Here is a 26,357-nt window from a genome sequence, read left to right on the forward strand (position 1 = left end):
TCCAAAACCCTTGGGTGGTTACATTGGAATTCCCATGTTCCACCGATGGTGCGTCCTCTTGACATAAAGCAATGCAAAGCGGCATTAGCACTACTTTTTATTATTTTTGGACTATTTTCCAATGCAAACAAATTTTGTGCTGGAAAGTAAATCCCAGACACACACTTTAAACTGGTTTGTGTTACTTTTGTGACGCCAAGCTGATGCAAAACGTTAGTACATCTGCCCTCAAGTGTTGAAGGAGAAAGGAGTAGATGTGGCCTCCTTTTACTTTATCTTACACTTCCTATACATTCACAAGCCCCTGTTTTTTCAACATAAAGGATCTAAGATGACACCTCACAGACTTGAATGAGACAGTGGCCGGTTCATATGCCACATGTGTGCATTCTCAGATAATATTTCTGAAAACAGCTTTCCCAGAATGCGGGGCAAGGGCAGTGTAGGCACAAGCACTATTGTACTCTCTCTCCAAAACATGGCTGTATATATTTCATCTTTGGGGTTTATGGAGAGGGATGGCTGGGCATGCAAACTATTGTACACATGCAGTGTTTACACTGACACTTGCCTCCTTCAAAAATCTAAGTGTAATATGATTCCTCACAGAATCAAAGGAGATATATGTTCGTGCATGCGCAGCATGTGTACGATAACATACAAGTTCATGCCATCCTGTATCTGCAAGCATCCTTCACAGGCTTTGGAGAAATGGCCGGCTGCAGACCTGCCAACTATTGAAAGCATAGGACTGTGGAGCATATTATCAAGGGGGGCGATCAGCACTTTTCGCCGGTTTAGCGGCCGTTTTCGGCCGCTAAGCGGCGAAAATTCTATCGCCCTATTATCAAGCTGTCGCTAACAGCAGTTAGCGACAGCTTGAAGGCGATAGCGGGTGGTTTGGGGCCCGCTTTGCATGTCAGCGATATTTATCGATAATGACATGCAAAGTGGGCCTACCCAACCCGTTAGCGACTGAAAGCAGTCGATAACGTCGCTATCGCCTATTCACAAGGCTGGCGTAGCGATGGAAATATTCCCGCTATCGCCAAAAACTAATGCCTGGTCTGACCAGTTCTTAGCCATGTTATCCAATGGGAGGTGGATAACATGCGAGATGCGAGAATATCGCTATATTCTCAGCGATATTCTCGCATTACGCCGCTATCGCTGGATATTTTATTGCTATGGAGAAAAACGTTGCTAATAGCATGTTTTCTCTGCTAAAATATCCAGCGATAGGCAGCGATAAAAAAAAAGTCGCTAAGCACATTTAGCAATAAATATTGCTAGTTGTTGGTAATATGCCCCTGTGTTAGGTGGGGACGAGGCCTTGGAGTTAGCGGGGCTTTCTGCCGATAACAGCCTGGGCACTTCTACTCACCCCCTTCCCACTCCCACAAAAAGAAACACAATAGTGCTCCTGAAGCTGCTGTCCATGTCCTGGGAAGGTTTCACACCCTGGAATGGACATCAACTGTGCAGAGCCTATGAACACAAGATGGAGCCCTGTGCTGGAGTTTCTAGCTCAGTTTATGTTTCACGAGTGATCTTGGCTCTTCACCGGGAAACTGTGTTATTGGAGTCAATATTGTAAAATAGAGTGGGACCATGTGAGTTGGAAAAAATACATGTAATATACACTGTTACACATGCTGCATGTTCGGGGCCCTCGCTGTTTAGAAATGGAGAGGCAGTCTTCTGAAATGGCTCTGAGATACACCTTCAGGTCTGATTTGTTTGTGCCATATCAAATGCCTTTAACATAACATAGCATAACATAACATTGTCAGTCAGATCCTTTGCATATCTATATGACAATGTCCCTATGACAGATGAGTAATGCAAAATGATGGGGCCCCCTGTAGAATGTGATGAGGGACCCTGAGTCTCTATATCTGACAGATATTCATTGGCCTTGCGCGGAATGGGGGCCCCCTGAGGATTTGGGACCACCTGAAGGGTTGGGAGTCCTTTGTCACATCAGGATCAGGGGCCTGCGTTATGCCCCGGCCCTTAACCAACAACGCCTGAGTATGAAGTGGAGTCACGTGAGTAGTGGCAGATGGAGGGTGCAGGGGTGCACCCTCTTTAACTCAGCAACATAAAATGCGGGTGCGCGCAGTGCACAGCCAGCAGTGGCATGCTCTGCCTGCCCTGCTATCGGTGCTGGTTGTGCTGCCAGCTCCCATCCCTGCGGTGGTAGGTGCTGAGGAGACACTGTGGGGCAGATTTACGAGTTCTGGCGCATCTCTGCAAATCAGCAGGGATGCGCCAGAAAAGATGCGATGCGCAATTCCCTCCCTGCGCCACCACAGATGTGCTGCATTTACAATGCGGCGCACCGTGGCGCAAGGATAGGGCAATGCGTGTCGCATCCTGTGGCGTAAGGGCGGCGCATTGCTGGAGTCGTGTCGTGTCGCAAGCGCGAACCGGCTCCGGCAGTGCTCAGGGGCGACCTATGCCTAACATGCTGCATCACTCCTTACACGTGCTTCAAGCAGGCGCAGGGTTTTGACGTAGCATGGACGTAAAAGTGACTCCTTCAAATCTTGTAGATTTCACTGCATCACTTTTACGAGGCGTTCCTGCGTTGGAACGCCCACATGAAACCTAACGCAGGTTTCATGTGGCGCAGGGCTTTACAATGTGACGCATCTCCCTAGATTCGACACGTTGTAAATAAGGCGCAATGTGGCGCATGGTTCACGCCGCCGCTGCGTTTCAGAAGTGACGCAGTGTGACTGAGCAGGACTCAGTTGATGTGCAGTGACAGTGTGGATGGCAGACCCGCATCTAAAATGACATTATTCAGAATTACATCTATACAGACCTTCCTTTGGGCGGATACACATTTCTGAGCTACTTGCCTCTTTTGGCTATAGAAATCCCTTTAAAGTTTTCTCATGCAATCCGTGAAAGTGATAAAATAATGCAGATTTTTTTTATGAAGAAGATATGCAAACGATTCAACTTGGCCTGCAGTACTTCCCTCCTAGGGTTTATGTGAAGAACTAGGATGAATCCTCGTTCTTCTATGACAGGAAGCTTGAGCTTACAATGCTGGAAACGACTGTGGAATTCAGCTCTGTCGGCTTGCAAAGCAATCCCTTATGATGAATTACAAACACGTGCAATTCGAGAAGGGACTGTATAAAATATGTTCGGCCACATTTTGAAAAACACGACCGGCTGCCAGAAACTGACTAGCAGCCTGCGAGATGCAAAGCATGCAGCTCGGTACTGTACTTTGTTCCTTGCTTACTGTCCAGCCCCCTTCAAGTAAAACTAAAGTAAACAAGGATCACTGTGCATCTAAACTGGTTAAAAGAAACTGATGCATTTACTGGTGTGTTAAAAGAGTGTGGGAGAGCTCTTTTGGCCTTCAAAGACAACTCTTGCTACAGCTTATTGCAAACAGAGGTAATTTAAGCAGGTCAAAGATGTTTGTCAGCATTTGAAAATGAACTGGAGAAAGTCTGGGGTCAAATTGGGTGCCATAAAATAAATTGTGTCTTTTGACACTGCCAGACACTGATGCCACAGCTTCTGCCAATAACTACAAGCAGCAAGACCTGCTTATATATAGCAGGGTTAGCAAAGTAGTTTGGTAGGGGGCCTGAAAAGAGTGCAGGGCAGATTTCATGCAAAAATCATGTGGCGGCAGCTCCTCCACGTGGGCGTCGGAGCATCGCCCCACTGATTTCTCGCAGTGCAAGAAGCAGAAACGTAAAATGGCATGAATACCATTTTAAGTTTCTGCTTCTTGCACTGCCAGAAAGCAGACGAAGGGTATGCCTGATTGAGGGTGGGAGGGCGTATGGGTCAGGGAGGAGTGGCTAGCCCAGTGTTATGAGCGCTGACTGTTTGGTCGACCCCAGGGCCGACCAAACCGGTCATAGCACTCTCCGTTTTCTTCATGTAGGCTGCAGTGCAGCCTGCATCAAGAAAACAGCCTCCCCTTAGACGCCTGTAAGGACGGCGTCCTAGCCAATCACAATGCTGCCCTTGCAGTGTTGTGATTGGCTTAGGGAAGAGAGGGAGGCTGCCTGCTTCTGCTTCCTATGAGCAGGAGTCGCAACGCGGGAGTCCGGGACCGGAGACGAAGGTAAGTTTTTTTTTTTTTTTTATTAAATTAACCCCCCCACCCTCTCCCCCGCGCGCCCCGCCCCCCACCCGCGCTTCATGCCGGACGCGACTGCTCCAATGCACAGACCCTGAGATGTCACTGTGACTTGGCTCCACTTTCTCATCCACACACTCTTTGTTATACCAGTGTGCAGCTACCATACCAGTTTGTGTTGCAAAGAAAACTAATTGTGTGGCTACACGCCACAGAAAGTGTTGTTCGGGCGTCCCTCCCAGGGATATAACTGACAGCATGGGTCATATTATGTTATGTGTATTTGTAAAGCGCAACATCACCCACAAGCCTATCCTCGCGCTGAGCAGGTGTGTGTGCCTAGTGCTGCCTAGGGCAGGTTGATTCATTGAAAAGTCAAGTATTCAGGATGTGATGTCCTGTGGTGTCAGGGGATATCATTTTACTTCTGGTGGTGCCACTGGGCTCAGTGGCCACAGCAGACCTCCAAAGTATGCCCATTATAAGTGTTTCATTACGGATAGAACTGTTCCTGAATATTGTGTTATAAGAAAAAAAACACCATCCTCCAGTAACAAATTCTAAGTGTTTAACCCCTCTGCCTTCAAACAGCTTATTAAATATCAAATAGCTGCTTTAAACTTTAACCAAAGAATGTAAAACCAAGCTACTACTAAATGGAACACAATGCTAGTTAGCTCATTATTAGTAAATAGCTACTGTACTGCAGAGACAGTGCAATACTATGCAAAGTCAACCCTAGCGGGAGGGTGTGGGGATGTTTGTGTGTGTGTGCGCGCGTGCATGCGTGTGTATGTCTGTCTGTCTCTGCATTGGGAGTTTTGAACATTGGCAGTGCTTTAAATGGGTAAACATCCTTTACAACGCAACTTTTACCACGCAGTGCCTTTACAACGCAACTTGTACAACGCAAACCATTACAACGCATTGCGCTGGAGGGCGCTCTAGGATAGGGAATAGGTTTAATGTACTATCCAACACCTTCCCTAGTGTCCACGGGGACTGGAGTTGGAATAGTAAATTAAACTATTCACTATCCAGCACCCAAAAGCACTATGCGTTGTAAAGACATGCGTTGTAAAAACAGCGTTGTAAAGGCATGCGATGTAAAAGCATGCGTTGTAATGTCATACATCCCTTTAAATGGGCCGGTACTATCCGGTATGGAGTACCAGCACCTTTTTTTTGTTTTTTTGAGAGGAGAGTACCGGCACTTCTCGGGAGAAATGTAATTCTTTTAATTGGAGAGTACAGGCACTTCTCCGAAAACAAGCAGATACTCTGTTACAGAGTACCTAAACTTCTATTTTTCCATTTCAAGCACTGGGCATTGGGTCATGTAAGTCTCGGGTGTTCCTCAGTCAAGGGGATACCGTGAGCACACAGGTTTGCATGTGGGAGGGCTGCCGTCTGCCGGAGAGGTTAAACTCTTAACAGAATGTTGAATCTCATATGCAAGTCCTTAGGAACTTATACAGTTGTTATTGTTTCTCAGAAAATCATCACTTCCTTTTGAACGTTATGTGTAATTGTGATGTACAAAACAATGGGGTGATCAGATCTCCAGGCCACACTGATAGGTGGTGCTTTTGTCCCCAGTCTGATTACAAAATCTGTTAGATACAGAATGTGGAATTGTATTCCTGGATATACTTTAAATCTATTCTTTTTTTATCTTCAGCCAACTCCCTACCACTCTCCACCCAGCTCTCCGAAGAAGAGGAGAAGGTAAGTGACAAAGGCGGGAGATTATTTGACAATGGTAGATTTGTAAATGTATTCACTGTAGCCAGTTTTTACTATAACTGAGGATTTAATCTTAAATGCAAGGCTCAATGCATTATCATTGAAGGGGCTCATAAAGGCCACTGAGATCCGTGTCCACATCTAAGGGACTAAGGGGCATATTACCAACAACTAGCGATAATTATCGCTATGTTGGCTTAGCGGCAATATTTTTATCGCCGAGCTGTGGCGATTTTTATCGCTTAGGAACCTTGCTATTATCAAGGTTTATCTCCTAAGCGATAAAAATCGGCCGAAATGCATGAATATCGCTGAAAAGTCAGCGATATTCATGCATTACCGAGCTAATGCTCTTAGCCATGTTATCTACCTACCATTGGATAACATGGCTAAGAACTGCTCAGGGCAGGTGTTAGCTTTTGGAGATATTCGCGCTTAGCGCGAATATCTCCAAAAGTTGGTAATAGGAGATAGCGATGTTAGCGACTGTTTCCAGTCGCTAACATCTTGGCACGCCCACTTTGCATGTCATTAGTGATAAATTTCACTGACATGCAAAGCGGGGCCCAAGATGGTCGCTATCTCCTATTAGCTGTCGCTAACTGGTGTTAGCGACAGCTAGGTAATAGGGAGATAATTTTATCTCCGCTTTCTTGGCTTTTAAAGCCAAAAAAGCGGAGATAAACCACCTTGATAATATGCCCCTAAATCCTTTTAAGTTGACTTTATGTTCACTGTCACTCCTCTGTCACTGATGAGTCTTTTGAAGTGGGTTGGTAACCCGTGCCCCATATTTTAACAGATGACCTTCATATCCATAATCCAAACTTTTCTTTGCCATCGGGGGCTCATTCCGTAGCACCTGTACCCACTTAACTATTCGTGAGTATGGCACTGCCTGTAGGTTTATTATCAAATATAGGTTCTTCTGCATGAGCAAGGGACACATAGGGCCGGATGTAGGGTCTATTTTAGAGTACTGTCAGTCCATCAGGGTGATGGAGTATTTAATCCGTCACCTTGATGGAATAACTGCACTCCAAATTTAGAAATGTTTGCTGCCCTAGCAGGCACTTCTTACATTAACAGGGACTGCTATGACAGCGGTTCCTGTCAATGCATTGAAAGTGTGTCGTTTGGATCTGTCATGTTGTACAGCACACTTTCAGTGTATTTTTTAATTTAAAAAAGATAATCCCAAGGCAGATTTTCATTTTGAAAATAAAATAAGAAATGACCCTTCGCAATGGGAGTTTCCTCCCAAGGCATGGGGGGGGTCATTGATATATTTTTACTTTCACGTATTCACATTTTTGATGCCGGTAAGTGAAGGTGAAAGCTTGCCATTTGTTGGCTCACTCTAAATGGCGAGGATGGACAAATGGCAAAACCTCAGATGGCCCTTACTCTGTCAGGCCATTGGAGGAGTATGTCGGTGACAGAGACGGAATAGTCTCCACTGATGACATACTCATGGTCAGTCCAACTCTAAATGAGACGGGCGGACTTTCAGTACGGCGAAAATTATACTTGGTCGCAAATGGCCATGGATAAATGTATTCAAGATCCTTGTGTGATAAAACTCAGTCCTCAAATTGCTCCAATCTGGGGTGTCCAGTCATCCACAATACACAATTACAGAAGCGTCTCTCTTGTCTTTTCTCCTGCCAGGTCAGTAAGTGCATCATGGAGGTACTGGCAGACACTCTGTCTAACCCCATTCCAGCCCAAATCAGCAGTGACTGCAGAAGAATACTGAAGGAAGGTAAGTACAAGAACACAAAAAACAAGAAATTCTTCAAAAATGACACCCCTCTGTTTACACAGTCCAGTCAAGCTAGTGTATCAAGGCCTAAACCTACCACTAAGGAACATGTAACACATTGAGATAATCCTTTAACCTCAAAGGTATCAGAGGCAATCGGAATGGTTTCTACAAGGCCAAACTCCGCCATACCTGTGGTGGTGTTAAGGAAATGTAAACAAGACACTTTACAGGAAGACCACTGTCGGGTGGAGGTGGAGGGGTTTGACTTCAAGATAGGAACACCATCCAGGCTTCACATCTTTTGAAGGTCCTTGGAAGGTGGCGGGGTCGCCGTGGGTGCAATAACCTAAACGCTGTACGTTACTACTAGTCTTAGCTAAAGGAATGGAAGTGTGTCACCTCAACACTGTCCCTAATAATACTACTGGTGCCACAAGGAAGGCTAAGTGTATGGACATAAAGCAGAAGTAAAGGTGTCAGAGCATGTTGGCAAATACTTCAAGGGGAATGTGTCAACGCCATTCTAAAGGCATACAGTACATGTGTAAACTCCATAGTGGTAGTCAACATTTTTCACTGCTACAACTACATTTGCCGCAGACTCATCAATCAGAACATTAAAAACCGTCTCTAGACTCAAGATACCATGTTACTCACTGCCCCCCAGTGAGTCATGGTGTGTTCTATGGGATATCTTTCCTCACAAGTAATGTCAAGTTTTGGAAAATACATATTTGGACAAGGGCAAGTATAATGTCGCTCCCAACATGGGTAGTAAAACATCTTGTAGAGGGCACCCAGAAAGAGGCTGGTACGGATTCACCAATTAAATTCTAGAAGGTTTTTTGTGATGGACATAATCCATGCCAACATTTGCAACAGTTGCCATGAGACTGCGGACGCTATGTGTACATGCTATTCATGGCCACTGGTACTACGAGTAATCACCTAGGTCATGTATGAATCAAGTAACCACGTTGGCACAGGATATATTTAAAAAGCATCCATTAGCAAACAGAATTAAAATCAGAGGAGCAGAAATATAATATTCTCATCAGGGGAACCACTGGAGGCTTCACCATCAAAAAGACAGCCAGACTCCATTCTCAACCTACACAGGGACTGTACTTACTTCCAGTAATGGTTGGTGGACTTTGAAATTGGTTGGGTACAAAGACATTTCTCAAAATAGGCTGAGCAAGCAAAGCAATTGAGCCCGATGTCCTTTAGGAGGGTCCAGAAAGTGACTTTGCCTCCCAAGAAAAACTTGACATAAATTGGGCCAAAAGGTCCATTTTACATAGCAGCATAATTTTCACATAAATTGGTTAATACCTGGAAATTCTGAAGGGGCAAGCATGAATATTCCATTACTTCTGCAGCATGCCATGCCATGCCAGACCCACCCAATGGCGGCTGCCATGTACCGAGGGAGGTGTGGCGCAAAAAAAAATGCTTACCTTGAGGCGCAATGCGATGTCCTCCTCCACCGGTCATCTCACTTCCAAGCAGGCTCCAACAGAGGACCAGGAAACTGTACTAACCAATCCTGGCACTGCTCTCACAGCATGAGAGCAGCGCCTGGATTGGATAGAGCGGGCTCTCTCAGCGCTCCTAACAGCACTGGAGGCCTGTGCTTTCTCTAACCCAGCTGTCTAAGACAGCAAGGTTAGAGAACCTTAAAATGCGCATGCCTGGCATACCATCCCAAGACAGCCAGCAAAAGAGACATGCGCATTTTAAAGCGCGCAGCTTCCTTCTGTCACTCTGCAGCATTGGCCCTGCCCCGTCCTGTTGCTCAGTTCAGGGCGGGTCGGTTGCTGAAAAATAAAAGTATGATAAATACAATTTATTACCATTTTATTTTTCAGCTCCGGCCTGTGTGGTTACGCTCCTCCGCTTAAACGGAGATGCCACCCCTGTGCTTTCGCGCTGGATTGAGCCCCTCTCTAAGAAAACTTTGGAAACTGTAGCAGAAGAAATTATTTGCTTACTTACATAAGAGCTGCACGAATTGTACACAGTTATGAAAATCAGGCTATCCAAGGCAAAATGACCAGAATACTCAACCAGGTGGAAGCAGTCAAACATACGGTCAGATATGGCAAGACTTTCACCAGCTGGATTACAGGAATTGCACTGGCAACTGAGCAAATTGCACGAGTGACAAGGCAATTTTGCACTGACATTTGCACTGTCAGATTAGTGCCATATGAAATTTGCACTGTCTGACCAATACTGGAACAACTTTTGCTGAAAACAACATTTAGCACTGGTTGATCAATGCAAATGCCAGTGCAAAGCTGCACTGTTATTAGTGGGTATTTGCTGATCCACCACTGCAGTGAATATACTCTAGCCACAAGGAGCGCTGTGTAGCTTGAAATTCTTTTGGTCTCCTTGATTCATATCATTATCATTTGACATTTATCATCATTTCACATTGCCGTATTCAATAAATTATTTTTACAATTTATTATTGTTCACTTTAACTTATGTATACATTTTCGTTTGTTCAGTGCATCCTACTGAACTTGTTTATTTGCAATAACTATTGTTTATGATTTGAAATCTGAACAAAATGATTTTGGACCCATGTAAATGGCTTTATACGTTCTGGACTGTGGACCAGATGAAATAGATGTATATTGTTGTGTAATTAAGCTCACAAACTTTAATTGACTCATTTATTCTTTGGTGCTCAAACCTCCTGTCTACTGGTGCAGCAGAGAAAAAATCACACTGTATTTTGGGCATTCCACTGTGGAGGCAGAGCTCTTCTATGAGCCCCAACATATAAAAATGTCAACATTGACAGGTCCATCATTTCCTAGCGGCAAAGAGGAACTGTTGTCCAGAATAAGAGTGATGGAAAAGTACCCACAAATAAAGGCGACGCTTATGGTACCCACATTATAAGTTTGCCTGACATACTGAGAGAAAGGTGATTTTGCACAATGGGTTATGCTGATCTTTCATGGGTGGGGCAAAACTGCAAATGGTGGCATATGTGTTACGCTAAATGGTGCTGCTGGTCCACTACCATTTTCAGTAGCACAGACAGAAGTCAGTGGTAGGTGCTGCTGACATTTTGTGTCAAATAGACCATCATTTGGCTCAAGGCCTAAGTTCAATTAAATTTGGGCCAGTTGAGAATACCGATCTGAGTTGAAACCTTTCACAATTTCAATGATTTTGTTTTACAGATGAAAGAATTGTGTCAATGCTTCATCATCAACACCTTATGAGGGAACTGGAAGACCTTAATCATCGAGGTAATGTTTATTAACGATTAAAAACTATTCCAAAACAAACATCCACAAACCTATCAATTATATTTCCATCAAATTAGCCATTATACAGTAGAATAGAAGCGAAAATAGGGAGCATAGATGAAGCCATCGAATGGCTAGACCCGTCAAAATGGGGGCATAGAGTTATGATAGTTAGAAAACGTTCGGTGTGGGTGGGAAATATTTTTTGGGGGGGAGGGGGGTGAATTTTATATAGCACAAACTTGACCCGAAGGCATCAGAGCGCTTTACATGAGCACTAATTGCATTAGAGTCGGACGCATTCATTTTGGTAGGCATGGGGAGATTAGGTGATTTGCCCAGAATCACAGGATGTTGAGAGTCCCTGCTGAGGCTCAAACCCAGTTCATCTGCTTCGAAGTTGACCGCTCTAGCCGTAAGGCCACATATCCCTTCTACCCTAGGATGTCACCTGACCATGACTAAAGACCAGAAACCACTGCATACCTACATTCTTATGTTTCAGAAAGAGGTCCCGGCGTTACTTTCCCTAGTTCCTAGTTCGCTCAAGGCAACATTTTGACAATTAGCACAAAATGTTAAGACCTACATTAACACCAATTAAAATTCTAGTAGATGCAAGGACAAAAGACTCACACTAGGTGGCAGATATACTAATATTTTGCACCAGGTTTGCATCACAAAATTGACACAAACTAGTGCAAATGTTTACTTTTAATTTACTTTCCACTGCAAAATAGGTTTTGAGCTGGAAAGCTGCTTCAAAGTAATTCAAAGCATTGCAAAACACTGCTTTGCATTACTCTGCATTGGGGGCATTTCATGGGTGGTACATGGGTGTTCCCATGCAACCACCCATGGGTTTATGATGCAGGGATCTATGTACTAACAATAGTTGGGAGGGTTTAGCGGCCAAAGATAGTGTCTCATTGGAAATGGTGTCAACTTGGAGAAATGCTTTTATTTCTCGACATTTTCCAAGTCTAGCCTCCCAGTACAAAACCTAAGCTAGGCATGATGCAGACACCTTTGCACTAGATGCAGGTGTGTGTGACACAAGGCAACCTGATTGTGCACCAGCACAAGGGAGAGAGCAGGACAGAGCCATATCTGATATAGATATTGCGCTTTCCTGCTCTCTCTCTCACGCAACGCAGTAAATTTGATTGGCATCTTTTTAAATATGCCTCAAAGGGCCATATGTATCAAGAAACTATTTTGCGATTCCTAAATAGCGATTTTTAAGGAATCGCTATTTAAGAATTGCAAAATGGTATGTATGAAAAAAATCGCAATTTTTTGGCGATTCCTTAATCTTCCTTATTAGCGAATTCTCATTTTGCGAATTCGCAATTAAGGAATATTTTTCAATGCATTCCTATGGGCCAGGAGGCCCATAGGAATGATTGCGAAATAATTCTCAAATTGCGAATTCGCAATTTGCTAATCGCAATTTGAGAATTATTTCAAGGGTGCAGGGGTGTCTCAAAGACACCCTGCTGCACCCCTGAAATGTACATGTGTGTGCATATGGCGCACATACATGCCCTATGGGCATGTGCGTGCATCACATGCCACTTTCAAAAATGCCAAATTGTGCATTTTTTGAAGAATTCGCAAGTTACCATCAACTACAAGTTGGTGGCAATTTGCGAATTCTTAACCAAAATTCGCTAGCCAAAAATGCTACATACATAGCATTTAAGGAATCGCAAAATTGCGATTCCCTAAATGCTATGGCAAAATAAGGAATCGCACAACTTTGCAATTCCTTATTTTGGGAATGTTTCATACATCCCAAAACATGCAAAAAGGCCGTTTGCGATTCGCAAAGGCCGAAATTCTGCGAATTTCGGCCTTTGCGAATCACAAAAGGCTTGATACATATGGCCCTAAATGTTGTATACTACTCACCAACATTATAAACCAAAATACAAGGTAACAGACTATGTGACAAGAAAGCCTCCCACAATTACAGTGCATTTTAGTAGTGGATAGGATAATTAGTTGTGACATTCGTAATGGGCATTTTTAACCCGGAAATAAATCTGCCATAAGAGCAGTTTAAAATGATGAATTAGCGATTTTTAAATCTTTTTAAAAACGGTAACATCAGTAGCATCAGTTTGGAATGTATTTTCTAGCAGATATCAATTGTGTCCACATCTTTTGTGACAAGTGGACACTATCTGCAAGAAAATACATTTAGCAGAAGAATGTCTTTACAAATAATCAAACAATGCTTTCCTAAATTTAATGTATGCGAGTTTCCTTTGTCTCCTTCACTGCAGTCTAAAGCATCTTCGATTTACTGGCCCCTCTCCATTTGTTTTCTTCACATAAATTCTTCATAGGCATTTCAATCTTTAAATTTCAGTGGTGGCTTAACCAGCCTCCACTGGTTATTTTGACATTTTAAGGTCACATGCATTTTATTTCGACAGAATAAAGACCATTCTCTTCTCAAATAGGTATTTTTTCACATACTGTAAGCAAGTGTCCAAAGTTTTGTACAACCTTTGGAGGCGCTTTCATTCTGAAGGTCTACACAGTATCGGTCTTCCTCCTTCAGCAGGACACCAGCACATGTGGTGATAGTAGGGAGGAGATATTGCTTAAGGGCCAGAGCTGGCAACTTTGGCACTGGGAATCCAGGTTGGAGTCCTGGCCTTTGCTTATCATCCTGTGGTTCTAGGCAAATCACTTCATCTACCCAACCTAAAAATGTGTAATGCAATCTGGTTCTCATGTAAAGTGCTCAAACGGCTTTGGGTCAAGTTTGTATTATATAAAACAACAAAATACAATCCATTTTATTTCAGCAGCACACCACTTGGAAGTGATCTGTGGTTATTGCATCCCCCTTTCAACCCTTTGTGCTTTACGATCATCCCAGGAGTCTGTAGAAAATAATGGGGCTTATATACAAGGAATTGGCGAAGTGTGGCATTAAGCAAACATTGCTAACGTCACGCTTCACCATTCTGAAAACGCAGGGATGCGTTGTAATCACAAGAATGTGGTGCACCCCTGCATTTGCCCCAATGTGGCGCTAAATCTAGCTGCTTAGCGCAAACGCAGGCACCCTTGCACCATAATGCAAGGGTGTCTGCGTTGGGGGAATGATTGTTTATGTGCAGGAAGGTGCCCTTCCTGCACATAAACAATCATTTAAAAATGACGATTTGCAACTTCTATGTGTGCTGTACAATGCAGCACACATAGCAGTTACAATTTGCCAATCTGGATTGTTTATGTGCAGGGAGGGACACCTTCCTGCACATAAACAATCATTCAAGGCTATTTGATGTTTTTATGTGTGCTGCACAATGCAGCACACATAGAAACAGCAACAACGAGGAGAAATGAAGCATTTCGCCTCCTTTCTTTATGTTAAGACTAGGTTGTCCCTGGTCTTAATTTTGTCGCTGCCTCCTATTTGCGTCACCCTTGTAAATAGGGGGCAGTGTCAAAATCAATGTGTTTTGCGTAGGAACGTCCACTGCAACAACCATTGCATGCTGTAGCGTGAAAGGGGGCCTTATTTACAAGGCGGTGTTAAGCTACATTAAGTGACTTAACGCTTTCTTGTAAATAAGGTGAAAGGCTTATCGCCACAGGAACATCACAAAAAGTGACGTTCCTGTGGCGATGGGGGCTTGTAAGTATGCCCCGCAGTGGTAAAAATAATGTGTAACCTTAAAATTTGTGATGGCTTCCTTTCACATCTGCACTTCCATGTGACTAAGTAACCTCCAGTAATGCCATACAAACAACAAATTCATCCATCCATGAACTAATGTAGTCATTCAACCTCTGATACATGGACATTTTCCAGAAGAGCAGTACATTACAATTCTCTCCTATTGACAATAATGACCTTCATTTACAGAAGATTAGAAAGGGGGAAAGTGTGTTTCATGTGCTGTGAATATCCACACATTAACAATTGTTTTTGCATTTAGATCAATACAGTATAAACAAATGAGTTAATGCCACAGCACTGCATAGAATTGTTTTTAATTTAGCACCTGCTAAAAGCTGGTGCTAACTTTCCACTTTTAAATGTGGAAACCCATGCAGAAACGATGCTTCCGCATGGTAGTTGGCTTGTACTTCCAAATACATGACGATGTAGTAACAATGGCTGTTTGCAAAATGCAGTTACTGAATTGTGCTATTACCGTGCTATTACTGTAATGAGCCATAAAGTGAAAGTTATGAGGAGATGAAGTTCCAGACCCAGATTCGACCGCTTTCCACACAATAGGCAAATATGTATAGTGAATTTTCTGCCACTGATAATTGTAACCTTTTGTTCTTCAGAGAATTCTAAACACAGATTTGGCCAGGAAGGAGGCCACGGTGGATGGGAGGAGCAAGGAGAGGACAGCGATGAAGATGAAATAAAGAAGCGGAACCAGGAGGCAGGGGCAGCCCACCAAAGAGACCCTGAGAAGAGGGGGACTGACAGCAGCGGAAAGGAGGTAAAGACGGAAGGCGGCAAGAGTAAACGGGAACATGAAGATGTGAAGGAGTTTGAGAAGACCGAGAAGATAGAAGAGAAAGTGAAAGAGGAAAAAGTATCTCATGCAGAGGATGACACCAAAGTCCGAATGGAGGAGGCCAAAGAACTCTTGGAGGATGAAGACGAAGAGGATGAGGACAAGAAGAAGAGGAATGCCCCGGGTAAAAGGTCAAGGGAACATTTTGAAGATGACAAAAGGAGAGAGCATGAGAAGGGTAACCATGGAGAAGCCCTGAATGAAATCCTAGAGAGGCTTAGCAAGGACGCCCATCAGGCTAACAAGAAGATGGCCGACGTTAAGAAACACTTCAGCGACGAAGACAGCTCAGAGGAAGAAAATTTCCATCATGGCGGTTTCCATGAGGGCCATCATGGAGGCCACCACAGAGAGCATGAGAACTGGGAAGATGAAGAGGAGGAGGAGAAGAAATCTGGACCCCAACAGAGGAGTGTCAGGAAGAGGGTGGATGAAAAAGCCAGCGATGAAGAAACAGCACAGTTTGAAGCTGAAGAAAAAGGAGTAAAGATATCCAACATGAAGAGTCACTTGCACGGCAGCCACGTTGGGGGGCATCTGAGCGAGAAACCATGGGAAGACAAGAGGAACTTTCACAATCATGAGAGCGACAGTGAGGAGGAATTGAGGAAAAGGCACCACGAGGAGGATCCCTACCTCAAAAAGCACCTTGAAGACGAGGAGGAACGAGAGGAGGATGAGGAAGAGATGGAAGAGAAGGAAGCAGCTAAAAAAGAGGTCAGTAAAAGCCTCTTCTAAAACACAAGTTCAGTCGATCGTGAGAACAGTGATCCATTTTCATATAGTTCATTACTATCTGCTGGTTCCACCAGTTTCAAATATACCTCCTAACAATCTATATATAGTTTTGTATGCACAGAAGAGGTACAGTGACATCCCTTATGCAAGGCGGAGAGGCTGTGGCCTAATGGCTAGGGCGGTCAACCTCTAATCTGGGGAACTGGGTTCGAATCTCGACAAGGACGTGCAACATCCTGTGATTCTGGGCAAATCACTTCATCTCCCATGCTTAACAAAAATGAATGTGTCGTCATGTAACACAACTAGTGCTCGTTTGAAGCACTCTGATACCAGATACTTTTGGGTCCAGTTTGCGCTATATAAAACTCCGTAAAATAAAATAAGTAAATAAGGCAAGTTGACAGGACAAAGTCAGAAAACATGCCACCATGCACAGCATAGGCTTCGTGAGTAACTATTTTAGTACATTTGCCCCATTATCATTAGAAGATTATTGGTCTTGAATTACAACATTCATAACCCCACTATCCCAAATAGGGTAATAGAACAATGGATGGTAAGGAATTATAATTCAGGATAACACTGACGTCTACTGGTCACTGTTAGCTGTGAAGGAAACACTTGTGAGTTCTTGGTTGCCCTTGGAAGCCTGATACAAAGTTATCAAGTAAGCTGTGCTACATCTGTTCTTTGCCTTAGTTTATACGTGCCTTTGATGCAAAGGAAGCAGTTAGAGTTCAGAGGGTTTCAATGGGCTAACAAGGAGGACTGGTGGTGGTGGAAATGGACAAGCACCTTCAGTAGGTCTCCAGTGTACCAAATGTTCGGGCAGGCATTTCATAAACAGTTCATCCGAATCATAACTTTTAGGACTGAGGGCTCTCAAACCTTTTCTGTACTGAGAGCTACTTATATGTTCAACGAACACATTTAGAGGTAATAATATTATTAGTGTTGTATAATCTCCATTTTTTAATATGTATAATAATTCAACCAAGCAAAAACGTTCTCATTTAATAAGCTGGGCAGCACACAGGTGAGCTACTCAGATGTAACTGGAGAGCTACAGTAGCTCACGAGCTACTGGTTAGAGTCCCTATATTTAGGTTGTGGAGGTGTCCATGGGACCTGGGACACACCTGGCACACTTGGTTTTACTTGTGAACGGAGAACTAGAATGTAGAGTCCGGTTTAAACAAAGCCGTTACAATGAGACATCTCTGGAATTTAGTTTGTTGAGAGTTGGTGATAAGGGTTACAGAATCAGGTAGAGCTCTGCAGAGAATTAGACTTGGGCCCCTGCTAACTCTATTTTATGATACCAAAAACATGCCCATTGTGTTTGATCAGGCTCTCTCCTTTCATACACAAGTTCAGACAATGTAGTCTGCAGCCTTTCTGCTGCTTAGGCTGCTGCACAAGATTCTCCCTTTTCTGCTGTCTTTTCCTCAATCCTTGGTGATGGCGCTTACGTCTTAGTGTAATGCTATCTCAAAAGGGATTCCTGCAGCATTAATCAATAAATTGACTGCAGTGGCTACAAAATATGGCCAACAGACCAGTGTTTGCCTGTGTGGGCATGACTATGTGTCCCCTACTTTCCATCCCTTTGCAGGTGACCAGTCAAGCAGCAAAGACCACCTGAAAAAAATATATTCAGTATATATTCCGATGTTGTTGGAATATACTCAGTGTGTTAAAATACCCCTCACACACCAAAAGGGCCCTTGGTGTCATGCTTCATCATCGGGGTCTTCCCGCCCCCGCTGCGGGACGGGGCAGTGCTGCGACAAGCGGCTACGCCGGAGCACCTTTTTATTGTGAGTACTATGTGAGTGATAATGGAGTGAGTGTCAGTGGGGTCAGGAGTGATAAGCAGTGAAGTTAAAAGATACCTGGCCTGGTGTATAGAAAAAATTATTTAATAGGCACTGGCTGGTATCGTTAAAAGGGGTGAGGCGGAGGGCAAGAACGAGTTACTAGTCTTGCTCTCCTGTGTGGGTCAACATGTTTCGGGGCGACATGCCCCTTCGTCAGGACCGGGTATATAGATCCCCCTGTCACTCACTAATGCGCTCCCACAGATAGAGAGTGAAATGTATGATCAATGTGTATGGATAAATTTTATGGATACACGTGAAAAAGCTAGCTCAGTACTACTGATGATATAAGCCTGAAAGGATAAGAACACAGGATTTAGAAAGAGCGCGGATCCCAATGCGCTTTACTAATGAATACCTGTAAGGAAGGAAAATACAAAAAAGAGAAACACACTTTATAGGCTGTTACATGGCACGCCAAAGAATTCTTGGGGGGAACCAGGATTGCCGAGATGGAAAAAGAAAATTTCTAAAAAGTGAAAACATACATTGATGGGCTTTTTGCATGGCCAGCCAAGGATTTCAAGGGGGGGGCCAGGTTGCAAGAAATTGGGAAAAATTGGAAGGAATACACACACATGTATACACACACAGCAGTATAGAGCATCAGAAACTAGCGGTGAGATGCCTATTCAACTAGATACATACTTTTTGCATGAGGAGACAAAGCCCCATGAGCCAAGCTGGGCGAAGGGTAAAGAGGGTCCAACTGTGGGAAGGAATGGAGAAAAGGCAGAGATAGTATTGCCAGGACCTAGATTAGCAATTTACACTAAATAGATTAGAGTAGTGTATTCCAGGTCAGGTCTATCGGCTGTGCCGTACTTACTCAACCCCCACACCTCAGTGCTTCCTCCTTCGTCAGTGGCTTCCGTGGTAATGGTAAGCCTGGGCGGGGTGGGTCTTTTATAGTCTGGAAAAGGCTTGATGATTGAGCCCTGATTGAATAACTCGAAACCGATGTGAGCGTTCGGTCGAGTGGTTAGGGCTAGTGACAAAAGCGGCCATTGTTAAATGTCCGAGGTCTGCTGGGCGGAGGTAGGTTTACAGGGATAATTGCCAGAATCTGTATGTTTTTGTCTTAGTTGGGTCGCGGTAAGCACAGGGTGTCGGTAGATCGCTAGGATACACCCTTGGTCCGTGCAGGAAAGGGTATCGTCGTCTGCCGACAGGGGCGCATGCGCGGTGAAGCTCTGTACTGAGTATTCACTCGGCGCATGCGCAGTGGTGCTGCGCTTCCAGTCTATCTCCGCGCATGCGCGGGAGGCTTTCCTTCGCGCTACTCCTGGGCTGCTTACGAAAAAAAGAAGAAAGCCCCATTCGAGGCAAACTACTTTCTTGTTATTCTTCTGGTGGAACAGGGCGGAACAGAAAAATATATATAAACCTGTATTTTGTGTCTAAGCGGGCATTATTCTACAAAAATTAAAATTAAAATTAAAATACATATTTTCAAAACAAGTTCCACTATGCCAGTCTGCAGGTTTTTCAAACTGGAGCCGCTCATGGTTTTATAGCAGCTGCTCAGAGAGAATAGTTCTAATTTCACGTTTTTGCAGACGTTATGGCACACAGTACAGAAGAAATGCATTTTTTGAATCATGTTGACCTGCACCAGCTCGCAGGTTACTGAGATTGCTTGACGGAGACAATGGTGTCGTTTTCTAAATTGACACTGTATTCAGGTTCCGAATTGTCATCAGGAGTTTGCTCGGTACCTGGTTGGATCATACCTTAAATTGCGACCACGGAATATCATCATTTAATCCTGTAAGGTGGGTGCCCAAGCGGTAGACCCAACGTTGCTCTTTCGCAAGAAGGTCCTTGTCACTCCTGTAGGATTCAATGACTGTCCATTTCAGGTCTTCTACACTGTGACCCATTGAGGCATAGTGAGTGGCCATTCTTGTGGTAGTTTTTTTGCAACGTACGTTGCTGCGATGTTCGGTCATTCGTATTTTGACCGGCCTAGTGGTCATGCCAACATACTCTTTCTTGCACGGGCAAGTGATCAGATAGACCAAGTTCCGGCTGTTGCAGTTAGTAAAGGAACGTTGTTCCCATGTAGACTGGTTGGAAAAAGTTATATTCCGACTTTTTCTTGTGTATTGACAAGATGTGCATGAGCCACACGGGTGGTGCCCTCCAATGGTTGAGATGGTTGAGGGTCCCTCGTTAGTGAGTTGTTTCGGTCTCGTGTGGACCAGCAGATCCTTTAGGTTCTTACCTCGCCTGTGTGCAAACATGGGTTTTGGGAAATCTAGTTTCCCGCAATTCAGTATTTTCCAGTGTCTATTCACAATCTTTGTGATCTGGTTCGAATTGGTGTTGTATGTTGTGACACAAATAGGGCGTTGGTCTTGTTCCTTTTCAGCTGTAGGTTCCAACAAAGCATCTCTGTTGTTATTCCGTGCTCTCTTAAAACCCTTGTTGACCACCTTGCTTGGATAATTCCTGTTACTGAGCTTTGTTTTCAAGTCAGCTGCTTGGGTTTTAAAGTCTTGGATGGCGCTGCAATTACGCCTAAGGCGGAGGAACTGTCCGTAGGGTAAATTGTCGCGTAGATGTCTTGGATGGAAACTACTATATAGCAACAGGCTGTTTTTAGCCGTTGGTTTGAAGTGAGTGCACGTTTCTAAATTACCATTGGCGGGGTAGATATTCAGATCAAGGAAAACGAGGTTTTCATTTGAGGCTGTGTGGGTGAACTTGAGGAACCGGTCTTGTTGGTTCAGCCAAGTCATGAATAGGACCACAGAGTCTTGATCACCCCTCCAGATGACTAGCACGTCATCTATATATCTTTTCCATGCGACCACATGGTTCTTGTAGGGGTTCTGGTCGTTTAGGATTCTGGTGGCTTCGAGATGGTGCACATAGAGCCCAGCTAGGCTCGGTGCACAGGTGCTGCCCATGCTCGTGCCGTGTTTTTGTAGGTAATATGTGTTTTCATACATGAAGACTGCCGACAAAGGCGGGGCTACGGTGATACAAACGTATACCAATTACGATAGGGAGTGCAGGAAACTACTTGAGGACAGACGTAACTATCAAATACTAAGGGAAGACCCGACTGAAGAAGTCAGGATCTGCATCCTCATAATGATTGAAGAAGCAATGGCACACGACTGGCTAACGAAACAAGAGAGCGATTTTCTGATTCAAAAGAATCCAAAAACTCCTTACTTCTACACCATCCCCAAGATTCATAAGGATGCCCCATATCCACCTGGGCGCCCTATAGTATCCGGAATACAATCAATCCTTGAACCCTTATCCAAATTTGCGGATGCTTTCCTTAGACCGATAGTACAGAAGACAAGTACCTATCTAAAGGACACTAAAGCAGTCCTACAGTTGGTAAAAGAAATACCTTTCGACCCCGAACAAGACCTCCTTCTGGGACTAGATGTAGAGAGTCTGTACACGAGTCTCCCCCACCAAGAGACTCTTGAAATAATTGAGGAAGTTCTGTTCTCTACTCCATGGGCGTACCACACCCCGAGACAGGTGGTCCTTGAATGCATCTCTATGACCCTGAAAAAGAATTTCTTCATGTATGAAAACACATATTACCTACAAAAACACGGCACGAGCATGGGCAGCACCTGTGCACCGAGCCTAGCTGGGCTCTATGTGCACCATCTCGAAGCCACCAGAATCCTAAACGACCAGAACCCCTACAAGAACCATGTGGTCGCATGGAAAAGATATATAGATGACGTGCTAGTCATCTGGAGGGGTGATCAAGACTCTGTGGTCCTATTCATGACTTGGCTGAACCAACAAGACCGGTTCCTCAAGTTCACCCACACAGCCTCAAATGAAAACCTCGTTTTCCTTGATCTGAATATCTACCCCGCCAATGGTAATTTAGAAACGTGCACTCACTTCAAACCAACGGCTAAAAACAGCCTGTTGCTATATAGTAGTTTCCATCCAAGACATCTACGCGACAATTTACCCTACGGACAGTTCCTCCGCCTTAGGCGTAATTGCAGCGCCATCCAAGACTTTAAAACCCAAGCAGCTGACTTGAAAACAAAGCTCAGTAACAGGAATTATCCAAGCAAGGTGGTCAACAAGGGTTTTAAGAGAGCACGGAATAACAACAGAGATGCTTTGTTGGAACCTACAGCTGAAAAGGAACAAGACCAACGCCCTATTTGTGTCACAACATACAACACCAATTCGAACCAGATCACAAAGATTGTGAATAGACACTGGAAAATACTGAATTGCGGGAAACTAGATTTCCCAAAACCCATGTTTGCACACAGGCGAGGTAAGAACCTAAAGGATCTGCTGGTCCACACGAGACCGAAACAACTCACTAACGAGGGACCCTCAACCATCTCAACCATTGGAGGGCACCACCCGTGTGGCTCATGCACATCTTGTCAATACACAAGAAAAAGTCGGAATATAACTTTTTCCAACCAGTCTACATGGGAACAACGTTCCTTTACTAACTGCAACAGCCGGAACTTGGTCTATCTGATCACTTGCCCGTGCAAGAAAGAGTATGTTGGCATGACCACTAGGCCGGTCAAAATACGAATGACCGAACATCGCAGCAACGTACGTTGCAAAAAAACTACCACAAGAATGGCCACTCACTATGCCTCAATGGGTCACAGTGTAGAAGACCTGAAATGGACAGTCATTGAATCCTACAGGAGTGACAAGGACCTTCTTGCGAAAGAGCAACGTTGGGTCTACCGCTTGGGCACCCACCTTACAGGATTAAATGATGATATTCCGTGGTCGCAATTTAAGGTATGATCCAACCAGGTACCGAGCAAACTCCTGATGACAATTCGGAACCTGAATACAGTGTCAATTTAGAAAACGACACCATTGTCTCCGTCAAGCAATCTCAGTAACCTGCGAGCTGGTGCAGGTCAACATGATTCAAAAAATGCATTTCTTCTGTACTGTGTGCCATAACGTCTGCAAAAACGTGAAATTAGAACTATTCTCTCTGAGCAGCTGCTATAAAACCATGAGCGGCTCCAGTTTGAAAAACCTGCAGACTGGCATAGTGGAACTTGTTTTGAAAATATGTATTTTAATTTTAATTTTAATTTTTGTAGAATAATGCCCGCTTAGACACAAAATACAGGTTTATATATATTTTTCTGTTCCGCCCTGTTCCACCAGAAGAATAACAAGAAAGTAGTTTGCCTCGAATGGGGCTTTCTTCTTTTTTTCGTAAGCAGCCCAGGAGTAGCGCGAAGGAAAGCCTCCCGCGCATGCGCGGAGATAGACTGGAAGCGCAGCACCACTGCGCATGCGCCGAGTGAATACTCAGTACAGAGCTTCACCGCGCATGCGCCCCTGTCGGCAGACGACGATACCCTTTCCTGCACGGACCAAGGGTGTATCCTAGCGATCTACCGACACCCTGTGCTTACCGCGACCCAACTAAGACAAAAACATACAGATTCTGGCAATTATCCCTGTAAACCTACCTCCGCCCAGCAGACCTCGGACATTTAACAATGGCCGCTTTTGTCACTAGCCCTAACCACTCGACCGAACGCTCACATCGGTTTCGAGTTATTCAATCAGGGCTCAATCATCAAGCCTTTTCCAGACTATAAAAGACCCACCCCGCCCAGGCTTACCATTACCACGGAAGCCACTGACGAAGGAGGAAGCACTGAGGTGTGGGGGTTGAGTAAGTACGGCACAGCCGATAGACCTGACCTGGAATACACTACTCTAATCTATTTAGTGTAAATTGCTAATCTAGGTCCTGGCAATACTATCTCTGCCTTTTCTCCATTCCTTCCCACAGTTGGACCCTCTTTACCCTTCGCCCAGCTTGGCTCATGGGGCTTTGTCTCCTCATGCAAAAAGTATGTATCTAGTTGAATAGGCATCTCACCGCTAGTTTCTGATGCTCTATACTGCTGTGTGTGTATACATGTGTGTGTATTCCTTCCAATTTTTCCCAATTTCTTGCAACCTGGCCCCCCCCTTGAAATCCTTGGCTGGCCATGCAAAAAGCCCATCAATGTATGTTTTCACTTTTTAGAAATTTTCTTTTTCCATCTCGGCAATCCTGGTTCCCCCCAAGAATTCTTTGGCGTGCCATGTAACAGCCTATAAAGTGTGTTTCTCTTTTTTGTATTTTCCTTCCTTACAGGTATTCATTAGTAAAGCGCATTGGGATCCGCGCTCTTTCTAAATCCTGTGTTCTTATCCTTTCAGGCTTATATCATCAGTAGTACTGAGCTAGCTTTTTCACGTGTATCCATAAAATGTATCCATACACATTGATCATACATTTCACTCTCTATCTGTGGGAGCGCATTAGTGAGTGACAGGGGGATCTATATACCCGGTCCTGACGAAGGGGCATGTCGCCCCGAAACATGTTGACCCACACAGGAGAGCAAGACTAGTAACTCGTTCTTGCCCTCCGCCTCACCCCTTTTAACGATACCAGCCAGTGCCTATTAAATAATTTTTTCTATACACCAGGCCAGGTATCTTTTAACTTCACTGCTTATCACTCCTGACCCCACTGACACTCACTCCATTATCACTCACATAGTACTCACAATAAAAAGGTGCTCCGGCGTAGCCGCTTGTCGCAGCACTGCCCCGTCCCGCAGCGGGGGCGGGAAGACCCCGATGATGAAGCATGACACCAAGGGCCCTTTTGGTGTGTGAGGGGTATTTTAACACACTGAGTATATTCCAACAACATCGGAATATATACTGAATATATTTTTTTCAGGTGGTCTTTGTTGATTATTTATGCTTTCATAAGAGGAGGATTAGCCCACCGAGGTGCCGAGTTGCACCACCTCTTCACTCCCCCTTTTTGATATCTCTTAGACCAGTCAAGCAGAGCATATAGTCCACATTTCTCTGGTCTATCAATGCTCTCCATAGGCATCCTGTCTTCCTTTCTGATCTGCCAGCTCCAAAAACCCACGCAGGGGCCTGGAGATCAGACTCCCTTCTTTTGCTTCGAGTGTACATGTTGTGGTGGTCGAGCTTTCTCAGTGCTGGAACCTCTGCACTGGAAAGCCTATACCCTAAGAATGGTGGCACACCACTGATTTAGCTTTTTTTTTTGCAAATGCCTGAAGACTTTATTCTCCTGTTAACCACAGTTTCTTCTTTCTGTCTGCTTCTTTTATAACCCTAAGTGCCTTGATAGGTTTGAATGAATGCTAAATATAAAATGGCTACAATTGGGTTTTGAAGGTGGATCATAGTATTTGAAACTGAGCTTGGCAGATGATGGCTGTGCCTAGTTTATGATAGATGTGCCCCTTGCATCTTATATTGCACCTGTAACATATAATGGCGGAATCCTTGATAATGCACCGTTTATAAATAAAAAAGATTTCATTTGCATTAAATCTATTTTAAATATTTTATTAGTTTTACACTGGTAATTTTGTTTTAGTTTTATTTTCATGAAGACAAGTTCCTTAGATTTTAGCTGAGTCAATTGTCATATGATGTTACCATGGTTATGTGATGTCCCTCCAAGGGATGTCATTGCCAGGGACGAGCCGATTCCTGTGTTCGCCCTCTTGTTGGAACGTTGGTGCCCCCCTTCTTTTCTGACAGGTCTTTTTTCTTCTTCTCTCACAGGGTCGGGAACTAGAGAACCTTGAAGACATCGAATATGAGCTGAAAAAGGCGGCAGAGAAACTGCGGGAGCTGCACAGGGGTTGACTCCTGGCAGGGCAAGTCCCCGGGGCTCCAACCCCAAGTGCCGAAAACCTCCTGTCGATACACTTGTCACCTCGTTTTTCCTCCTTTTAAGAGCTCCTTGCACTTTCCTTTTCCCTACTGGCAATGCACTGGTTTTTCTGTTTCCATTGACGCCTCACCTAGGCCTCGTGTCACGGGCACCGTCTGTGTGTGTATGAACCCTTTGCAGATTGCAAAATCAGGGTCTCGTGGGAATCACCCATCCCAGCGCTCCCCGGGGGTGGCGCCTGCATAAAGCCCCCTAAGGAGGCTTTCCATTTGGGGAAAATTGTTTTGCACTGAAAACTATAAACTCTTACTCACTCTACACCTTCCCCAAAGACCACTCCCCAATCCGTGGATGGCTTTTGGGTATGGGGTGGGAGGGTCTACTCGATTTTAGTGAAACACTGATATGATTTTGGAAAATGGGGGAAAAACACTATGCTTTTTTGTATCATTCACTCAGTTGTTCTCTTGGTTGTGATGTGTTGTCAAAAGTGCATCTGTTGGTTGGCTGGGTTGAAAGGTATG

General features: G+C 44.3%; 1 protein-coding gene across 1 annotated transcript in view; it reads left to right on the forward strand.

Moving 5' to 3' along the window:
* Positions 1-26,034, forward strand: part of CCER2 (coiled-coil glutamate rich protein 2) — a 53,650-nt gene extending 27,616 nt beyond the window's left edge. The window contains exons 2-6 of the mRNA XM_078661175.1: positions 5,805-5,851; positions 7,541-7,634; positions 10,844-10,912; positions 15,239-16,194; positions 25,722-26,034. Coding sequence (XP_078517301.1) covers positions 5,805-5,851; positions 7,541-7,634; positions 10,844-10,912; positions 15,239-16,194; positions 25,722-25,805 — 1,250 coding nt within the window. The 3' untranslated portion in view covers positions 25,806-26,034. The remainder of the gene's footprint in view (positions 1-5,804; positions 5,852-7,540; positions 7,635-10,843; positions 10,913-15,238; positions 16,195-25,721) is intronic.
* Positions 26,035-26,357: the final 323 nt, after the last annotated feature.

The sequence above is a fragment of the Lissotriton helveticus genome, chromosome 9, assembly GCF_964261635.1.
Source record: "Lissotriton helveticus chromosome 9, aLisHel1.1, whole genome shotgun sequence".
NCBI lineage: Eukaryota > Metazoa > Chordata > Amphibia > Caudata > Salamandridae > Lissotriton > Lissotriton helveticus.